General features: G+C 42.0%; 1 protein-coding gene across 1 annotated transcript; it reads right to left on the bottom strand.

Moving 5' to 3' along the window:
• Positions 1–5,998: 5,998 nt before the first annotated feature.
• Positions 5,999–8,186, bottom strand: DEFB129 (defensin beta 129). Its single transcript, XM_007934708.2, has 2 exons — positions 8,129–8,186; positions 5,999–6,426 (listed from the first exon to the last, which is right to left on the bottom strand). Exons 1-2 carry the CDS (start codon positions 8,184–8,186, stop codon positions 5,999–6,001), a joined length of 486 nt encoding a protein of 161 aa, XP_007932899.2.
• Between the last annotated feature and the right edge of the window lie 1,494 nt (positions 8,187–9,680).

The raw sequence follows: 9,680 nt of genomic DNA on the forward strand, positions 1-9,680 counted from the left end.
TGGAAACAATTAGTCCTTGCGACTGCTACACCATGCTATCTGCAGCCTATATGACTATGAGACGAGAAGAACTAGATGGTGCCCAGCTACCACAGTCAGCCACTCGGAGGGGGATCTAAGTAGGAGATCCTGGATAGAGAGGGAGAACAATGTGGAACAAAACTCAAAATCATTTGGCGGGGGAGAAGGAGACCAGGTTTGCTGGTCTGATAGAGCCTGGTGGAACCACTGAGATTATGATCCCTAGCTGCCCTTCAGGTCTGGAATTGAACCCACACCTGTGGCTTCCAGCCAAACAAAAGACAGGCATAAGAGTTGAACATGTACCTGAGGTAGATACATTCCTTGGAGAGAACAATCATGGGAGAAAGAAGGGGTGTTTATGCACAGAGAGACAGCTCAGGGGGCAGGGGTACATGGAGGGATGGACACAGGGAAGAGGTAACTATTGGGAGGAAGTGGGAGGGGAGGTGTTGCATTGGGGTAAATTGTAGTCAGTGTCATGAGACAAAGCGTGTGTGAAGTGCTGTATGGAAAGTGAATTTGCTATGTAAACTTTCACCCAATCACAATTTGAAAAAAAGAAAAGTCTTTGCCTCGTAAGTCTATTATCTATCCTTCAGGGATGGTTTCTGTCACTGTTTTATTCTCAGGCATAAACCATCCTGTCATGTTGCTCTGTATGCTTTGCTATTTGCTACTTTTTATTGAAACCATGGCACTGGGCAATTATTATGAGGCAACTCTACAAATCAGAATTTTTCTCCTCCTCCAGAGGTTCAATGGTTAAAGCATTTTGCTGCTCATCAAAAGGCTGGCAGTTCAGACCCACCAGATGCTCCATGAGAGAAAGATGAGGCAGTTTGTTTCTGTAAAGATTTACAGCCTTGGGGCAATTCTATTCTATCCTATAGGGTCATTATGAGTCAGAATTGCTTTGATGGAAGTGGATTTTGTTTCCAGAGTTCACTCCTTTTTATAAAAAAAATTGTTGAAAGATGCAGTCTTTCACCATGCTCTCTATCTGGGAGTGCTTGTTGCTGCTTTAATGATAGGCTCCCTGTGCTAGAAGTGCTGGCCTCTGCAGCCACCCTAAGATGGCTGTGTCAAGTCAGGGAGGGGATGGTGTGTGGATGGGTGGAGAACCGATGTGCTCCTACTGTTTCTCTGTCGTCTTTTTCTTGATTCAGTGTTCCCTTAGATACTGTCACTCTGAGTGGTTTCCAGATTTCTGAGACCATTGATTCCACCAATATCTCGTGGTTTTGTTGTGGGAAGATGAGAACATGAAGCTTCTTATGTGGCCATCTTGTTCCACTTCCTGTAGCTCTGGAGATTTTTTTTTTTTTTTTAATTGCGATTTGGGTGAAATTCATTTTCCATATAGCAGTTCATACAGATTTTGTTTCATGACATTGATTGCGATCCCCATAATGTAACAGCTCTTTCCCCACTTCCTCCCTGTGGTTACCTTTTCCCTGTGTCCCTCTTTCCTGTACATTCCTGCCCTCTGAGTCATCTCCTATGCAAATACTGCCCCTCTGATCTCCCATGGTTGATTGTTCTAAGGAGTATAGCTACCTGGTATAAATGTTCACCTTATGTGCCTATTGTTTGCCTGGAAGCCACAGGAGTGAGTTCAATTCCAGGCCTGAAGGGTCCATAGTCTCCGGAGTTCCACCAGTCTCTATCAGACCAGTAAACCTGGTCTTTTATATGATTTTGAGTTCTGTTCCACATTTTCCCCCACTCTGTCCAGGGCTTCCTATTTTAATCCCTTTCTGAGTGGTTGATAGTGGTAGCTGGGCACCATCTAGCTTTTCTCGTCTCAGGATCATGTAGGCTGAGGTTTGCATGGTCTACTAGTTCCTTAGACTAATTGTTTCTATGTGTCTTTGGTTTCCTTCATTCTTCTTTTCTCTGGATGAGGAGAGACCCATTGTTGCATCTTAGATGGTCACTTACAAACTTTTCTTTTTTTTTAAAATTTTTATTGTAATTTGGGAGAAAGTTTACAGAGCAAATTCATTTTCCATATACCAGTTCATATACAGTTTGTTTCATGGCATTGACTGTAATTCCCACGTTGTAACATCTGTCTTCCCACTTCCTCCCTGTAGTTACCTCTTCCCTGTGTCCTTCTTCCCTATGCATTCCTGCCCCTTGAGCTATCTCCCTGTGCAAATACTGCCCTTCTGTTCTCCCATGGTTGATTGTTCTGAGGAGTGTATCCACCTGATGTAAATGTTCACCCTATATGTCTGTCTATTGTTTGGCTGGAAGCTATGGGGAGTGAGTTCAATTCTAGACCTGAAGGGTAACTAGGGGCCATAGTGTCGGGTGTCTTACTAGGCTTTATCAGACCAGTAAACCTGGTCTTTTTTATGATTTCAAGTTTTGTTCCACATTTCTCCCACTCTATTCAGGAACTCCTGCACTGATCCTTTTCTGAGTGGTTAACAGTGGTAGCTGGGCACCATCTAGATCCTCTGGTCTCATGGTCACATAGGCTGAGGTTCTCATGGTCCACTAGTCCCTTGGACTAATTATTTCCATGCATCTTTGGTTTCCTTCATTCTTCTTTGCTGTGGATGAGGAAAGACCCATGGTTGCATCTAGATGGTCACTTGCAAGTTTTTAAGATCTAGTCACTACTCACCAAAGTAGGATGTAGAACAATGTTTTCATGTGGTGTGTTAGGCCAATTGAACTTGATGTCCCTGTGACTATGATCCTGAGCCCACCGCTCTAACTACTTGTTCCCTCAGAGTGGTTGGCTGTAGCTGAGAAGTTGTTATAACTTTGTCCTCTGTTAGCTCTATGACATATATGGACATCCTTATAACATACACAAATATGTATGTAGAAATACCATCTGCCAAACTTATATATGGTCATGGGTATATTCCCTTTGGCCTAGACGTATATTTCCTTTGGCCTAGTCATTCAGCCTGTTTGCATATGTATCTACCCATACATTAATGTTTGTTATTATTGATAATGTAGTATTGTGTATATGAATATCTGTAGATCTTTTGACAAGTTCTTTGTAGGGAATATTTTGCTGAGCTGGATAGGCTGGTCAGGAAGGACACACAAGCAGATTCTCCTCTGTATACTGGAAGACGACCATGAAAAATACTAGGAATTGCCTGGCCAAGGTCATCACAGATTGTGTCTCATCATAGTGCTAAGACTGAATAACCCAGAATATACTAATTCCAGACCATATTGTTTTGGGATCATATGGCTGGTTGGGTATATTTGTTTCAAATGTGAGTAGTAGGAAATTCAAAATAATAGCAGTTTAAACTTTAGCAAAACTTATTTTTCTCTCACATAGACCAAGATGGTCAAGGGCTGTCATAGAAACCCTTGCTCATTAGTGTCTATATTACAGCTGTTTCACTGTCTGCCATCATCATGCAGCAGGAAGGAGAAAAAGGGTTTCTCACACCATGAGGTGCAAGGAAGGCTGGGAAATGTAGCCTTTACTCTGGTTGGCTTTGTGCCAAGCTGGCATTTGGAGGGTTTTGTTGCTGTAGTGAAAGGAGAGAACAGATATTTGAGACGTACCTTTTTTTTTTTTTTTTTTTTTGTCACAGAGGGTGTGGAATCTCCTTGAAGGAAAAGGATATTCCCCAGTGTCATTGATTCTGAGTAGCGCTGAACAGGTTCTGTAACAAGAAAAGAGGACTCAAAGGAAGGTTTTTAACTTGGGTAAGAAGGAAATACTCTCTTCTTCTGTGGGTATATATGGAAGAGAGCCCCTCATCTATAGAAAGGTAAGCTGGATACTCCAGCATTTGGTGTACAGGTGTAGCACATGAAGAATCTAATTCTCACACATGGTCTTGGGATCCCTCAGGAGAGACACAGCTAGAAGGAGTTGAAATTGGTCTTTGTGTTGCAACTCTTTTCTGTTGCACAAAAATATGCAGGAAAATATATTAAAAAGTTGTACTCTATCTAGTATCACTGTGAGGCACTGCAGAAAAATCTTCACCTTTACTTAGGAAGACCCTGTGCAGGGTAGAGAACCAGTAGGCTTGGTCTCTTCATGAAAGAAGGTGATATGTAGCAGAGAGAAGATATTAAAAAGCTGGAATAGAGGCCCATACTATTACATTTGGGCATCAGAAAGAAGTGTTACCTGAAGATTGCTACATACATTCTGAAATAAAATATTTACACCTCCATTTTATGAATGAATAAACTCATGCTCATACATGGATGAGTGATCTGTTTCAGGTCACACAATTCAAAGTGCTGTTCGAATCATCATGTTAACTGGGAAGCATCAGCTCTGAATCACCCTGCTCTTAGATTCTATACTTCAGTCCTCAGAAACATGGCTGTCTTCCCTGGATTAGCATCATCCCCTTTGCCTAACAGTCCTATAGCTATTTGTGACTTCAAAAGTCTCTAACATATGCTTTCCAATATGGTAGCCAGTAGCCTTGATATAGCTATCAGGCACTTGAAGTGTGGCTAGTCGCAATTGAGATTTGCTGTAAGTGTAAAGTAAAATGAGATTTTGAAGACTTTTCGTACAAAAAAGAATGTAAGATATCTCATAAATAATTTTATATTGATTAAAAATTGGTATTATATTTTGAATTTATTGTAATAAAGATAATATGTTATTAGAATTAATTGTGCTTATTTCTTTTTGCTTTTCAAAATGAGTCTACTAGAAAATTAGGAGCTCTGGTAGCATAATGCCTAAGGCACTTGACTGCTATCCAGAAGGCTAGCAGTTCAAATCCACCAGCCATTCCTCGGAAGGAAGATGGGGCAACCTACTTCCATAGTGATACTGCCTAGGAAACCAAGGAGGGGTCGCTATAAGTCAGGTCCGACTGGATGGCACATAACAACAACTGGAAAACTACAATAATGACCAGAATTACTGGTCAGATGGACTCTGGTGGGACACCCGATACTATGGTCCTGGGATACACTTTGGGCCTGAAATAAAACTCACTCCCAGTGGCTGGCTTTCAGCCCAATAGTAAACAAGACATACATGCAGAACACTCAACCAAGGGTAACACACCCACATACTCTATAGAGATGCATCCCTTGGAGCAATCGACCACGGGGCACCAGAGGGGCAACATTCGCACGGAGGAAATGCAGGACACACAGCAGTGCATAACTATGAGGGGCACGGGGCGGGGCTTACTGGGCAAGGAGGGGAGGGGAGTGGGATTGGGTTGGGAATGGTGATTGGGGAGTGAAACCAAATGTACACGAAATGCTGAATATAAAACAAACTCTGGTCTGTAAACTTGCACCTAAAACACCATAAAAATAATAATAAAAGAGAAAAAATGAGTCTACTAGAAAATTAACAATTACATACACAGTTTTTACATTTGTGGTCTGCATTGTGTTTCTATTGGAAAGCCCTACTTTAACCCATTGCTTGTTGTTCCTTTGGAAATCTTGTTGAAAACTCCTTGGTTCAGAGATAGGACGTCTACCCACTTTCACCCTCTCTTCCTCCCTGTATTCTTGTATTAAATGGCTTCATGAATTGGGCTATATTCTTCAGTGGAGAAGGTGGACACTTGGTTTCTCACGTTCTGTTTTGCATATGGACCCCCAGAATCTGTGGGAAAAAAATCCTCCACTCTTTCTTTCCTGTTGCCCCAAGAAAACACGTATATGACAGTCATAAATACTATTACAGAAGCTTAATCTAGGCCATAGGCCAAATTCAATGCTTCTCTTTCCTGGTGTATACTTTCTCTTGGTCATCTAAACTTAAAATTCCATCCTTCCCTAGCTCTACTTTCTCTGTGAGCCTTTTGTGAGAAAGATAACATTATGTACGCTGCAGGTACTTAAACAGTTTATTGAATAACTGATGACAGAGGACGTAGTTCTTTGTTTCATTTTATAGACAAAGAAGACAGAGAAGAACTTGATGTTTTATGGGAAGGGCCTGCTCAGCAGCTTCTTCCAGCTCCGGTTGTGGTGTTGACAGTGTCTATGGTGGTGGTGGTGCTGCTGGTGGTGGTGTGAAAGCAATGGCAGAATCTCTCCTTTCTGTGCTGTCACTCTTGGTAGAAGTAGCAGTGTCGGTCCTGGTGAAGTTCAAAGTGGTGGGATTTGTGATGATGACAGTGTTGGTATTAATAGAGGGATCAATGTTTATGATTTTGGGGAGAACAGATAAAATATGATATTTCATTGGTATCACAGGATCAGAATTCTTGAAATTTTTTAGAAGTCCTTGGGAGTTCTCTTCAAATATGTTAAGCATTTCAGATTGGATGAAGTGTCTTATCATTTGAACCACTTTTGGTCCAACACAACATTTTTTCTTCTTACATGTGTCTACTTGTTTTTCCCCCATGGTGCAGTGGTCCTTGCATTTCCCAAAACCCATTAAACACTTTTTCCAGCCAAAGAATTCTGCAAGAAGAAAAGGGAATGGCATTGGGCAAAGGTTAATAACCAGATATAATGTCAAAACTGCTGGAGGGAGAGAATTAGAGTAACTGGAATTTTGTAATACTATATTTTAAGTTCTGTGTTTAGTGATGTTCATGGAAACCTAGGCAGACCAAGAGAGCCTCCACACATCTCCAAGATTAAATCTCCATTTTAGTTTCCTTTCCTTGAGTCACGTTAAAAGAACTAGTACACATAGGTGAAGGAAGAGTAGGGAGCCCAGTTATTTGCTTTAGGATAGGATTTTTCACCCCTCAACTTAGCATCTTTAACACTTGTAAACCATGACCATCCCATCCCCATTATCCTAGGAAATGTTAACAGGAGTAAAACTCTGTCACAAAGTTAATCCAATCAAGAATTTGGGAGAGAGTCATCATGACTTTTAGGAGTACTGTCTTTTGCTAGACCCAGTGGCCCCTGTCCTCTCCCTCTTTGACAGTTAGTTGCTCAGCACATGGTTCTTAGGGCATGATGTTCTATAATTTCAGCTTATCTGGACACTTTGTCCCTCAGAGGTCTTATTCCTGATCATGGCCTTAATGTTATCTCTGTCATGGTAACTCCCACATTGCCATCTACAGCTCTACATCCCCTGCTCAGCTTAGTCCCTCATCGTCATCTAGTGTATTTTTCCATCCCAATGTCTCACCTTTTCTGAATCAAGAAAGCTCTTCTCCCCTAACCATCTTAATTCAACTCATTTTCTGTAATAACAACAGATTTATGTAGTACCTCCATGTTCATAAACACTTCCACATTATTTTGCCACCAAAGACAAAACAGAAAAATTCTTTGAGGCAAGTCTCAACATTTCTCCCTTCTTTTCCCAAAACAATGGCCGATCCTCTAGTTCATCCTTTTGCCATAATGTGTTCATAGCTGCCCTTATGGTAATTTTAGGGGTTTCATGAAGACAAAGGCTGAGAGAAGCAGATGAAACTGTAAAATCTGGAAAAGATGAGAGAATAACAGATTTGTTCACTAGATTCCAAGAGGATCTCTTCTTGAGTAAAAGGGTAAGGACTTCCTCCTTACTACAGCAAGGTGCAAACTGATACGAACACTTGCTTCAAGAGATGGTTTAGATGACCAATCGTGGGAGAACTGAATGGCAGAGTTTGTACAGGGAGATAGTTCAGGGGACAGGAATGCAAAAGAAAGAAGGGCACAGAGAAGAGGTAACTACAGGGAGGAAGTGGGAGAAGAGATTACATTGTGAGGAATTACAGTCAGTATAATGAAACACAATGTGTATGAACTGCTGTATGGAAAATGAATTTGCCCTGTAAACTTTCACCCAAATCACAATTGAAAAAAAAAAAAAAAAAAGAGATCGTTTAGACTAGAAATACAAATAAAATGAAATAGACTTGGGCTGAGTCTCAGAATGATAGCTATGTACAGGGCATGGAAATCAGCTTTCTATATTGGATAGTTTCTGAGTTCATAGTGAAAGCACCCTTTTTCTCTGTAGCTCCTGGGGTGTCTCCATCAGACACAGTCTAGAGCTAGGGGCTTTTGGGAGTTCATGGGGTTCCTGCACTATTGATGCAGTAGGTAAGATCTTCAGTCATCTCTTTGGGTACTTGTTCCCGTTGGCATGGACAGCCAAATCCCTGCTTCTTCACACTGATCTCTCAAACCCAGGATTCCACATTACCTGTGTTCACCTGGGACTGTAGCATGAGGCTTGCAAAGATGGGAAAAAGGAGCTTCATGGCTGAGTGCCAGGGAGAAGTCTTGGATCTGAGTTGGTGTTCTTGAGCTCCAACCTTTATTGGTCTCCTGGTGGCCTCAGGCCATAGGCAGTGAAGCACAGCTGAAGAACATTTGTGTACTGTTCCCAGAAGTAGTATTTCTTTGATTCTGTTTGATAATAGCCTTTCCTGAACATCTTGATGAAACAAATTCCCCGCTCCTGATCCTGGGGAAAAACATAAGGTATATAAGAAAGGAAAGAAAGAACAAACCCTTTGTACCTCTCCTTCTTAATGCTGGAGCAGGGCAGGAATGGCACATTTGCTTTGATGATGCGTGATACACATAAGTCAGCTCACTTATGTCTAAGGTTGGCCCTTAGTGCTTAGTGCAGAAATAGCTTTAACAACAGACTCCTGGAGGATAAAGACTCTGTCTTGTTTATATTGATACCTCTAGCGGCCAGTGTGAATCCTGGATTAATAGAGGAATCTGGTTGTTTTGGTTCTCTGTTGTTGTTACATGCCATCGAGTTGGACCCAACTCATAGTGACCCCTCCTTGGGTTTCTGAGGCAGTATCACTATGGAAGTAGATTGCCCCATCTAGTACTGCTCTAACAGAAAAAATACCACAAATGGGTATTTGTAAGAGTTTATTCTCTTACAGTTTAGGAAGCTAGAAGTCTGAGTTCAAAGTGCCAGGGTTTCAGCTCTGCCTCTTGCTCCCCACCCACTGGAGCTGGAGGCATCTCTTAACTCAGGCAGCTGCTGGCTGCTGAGGCTGACAGACCCAAGGTCGACAAGTCAAATGGCACAGTCCTGATTATCAAGCAACATGGCAGGCCACTAGTTCTGAGTCCAGAAACAGTCCTAAGGTGAGTAGACAATATGGCAGACCACTGATGGCCAAATGTAGGATCCAGATGTACCAAGAAGCTACAGACCTTTCTCAAAATGTCTTCTTATATACTGGAAGCAGACCACATTCCTAAGGTAGCTACTCAGCTGCTCAGACTAGATTCCACCATGGAGTTGATTACCAGTCTCATCATGGGGAATACTACATCCAGCTGCCCAGCCACTCAAAAATCAGGCCCAGCCAAGCTGACCAAACTAAAAACCAAATGTACTGCTGTTGAGTCTGATTCGACTCCTAGCGACCCCTCCTTGGGTTTCCGAGGCAGTATCACTACGGAAGTAGATTACCCAACCTTCCTTCCAAGGAGTGGCTGGTGGGTTTGAACTGCCAGTCTTCTGGTTAGCAGTCAAGTGCCTAAGGCACTACGCCACCAGAGCGCCTTAGTTACCACATTGGTACGTGTTTGTTAAATGATGTTGTGGGAATAGGCTATTGGCATAACTCTAACTTTTGAGTTTCCAATGATTCTTACTTCCTCTAAAAGCAGCAATTTTGTGTTATGCTGCCCTGATTCATTGGTCATAGCTGATTAATCCAGGAGTGGGCAATAGAACCACAATCAGACGCTTTCTCCTGTTAATTTGCATCTCCCCC

This window comes from Orycteropus afer, unplaced genomic scaffold (genome assembly GCF_000298275.1).
Source record: "Orycteropus afer afer isolate SDZICR_OR568_19922 unplaced genomic scaffold, OryAfe1.0 scaffold00020, whole genome shotgun sequence".
NCBI lineage: Eukaryota > Metazoa > Chordata > Mammalia > Tubulidentata > Orycteropodidae > Orycteropus > Orycteropus afer.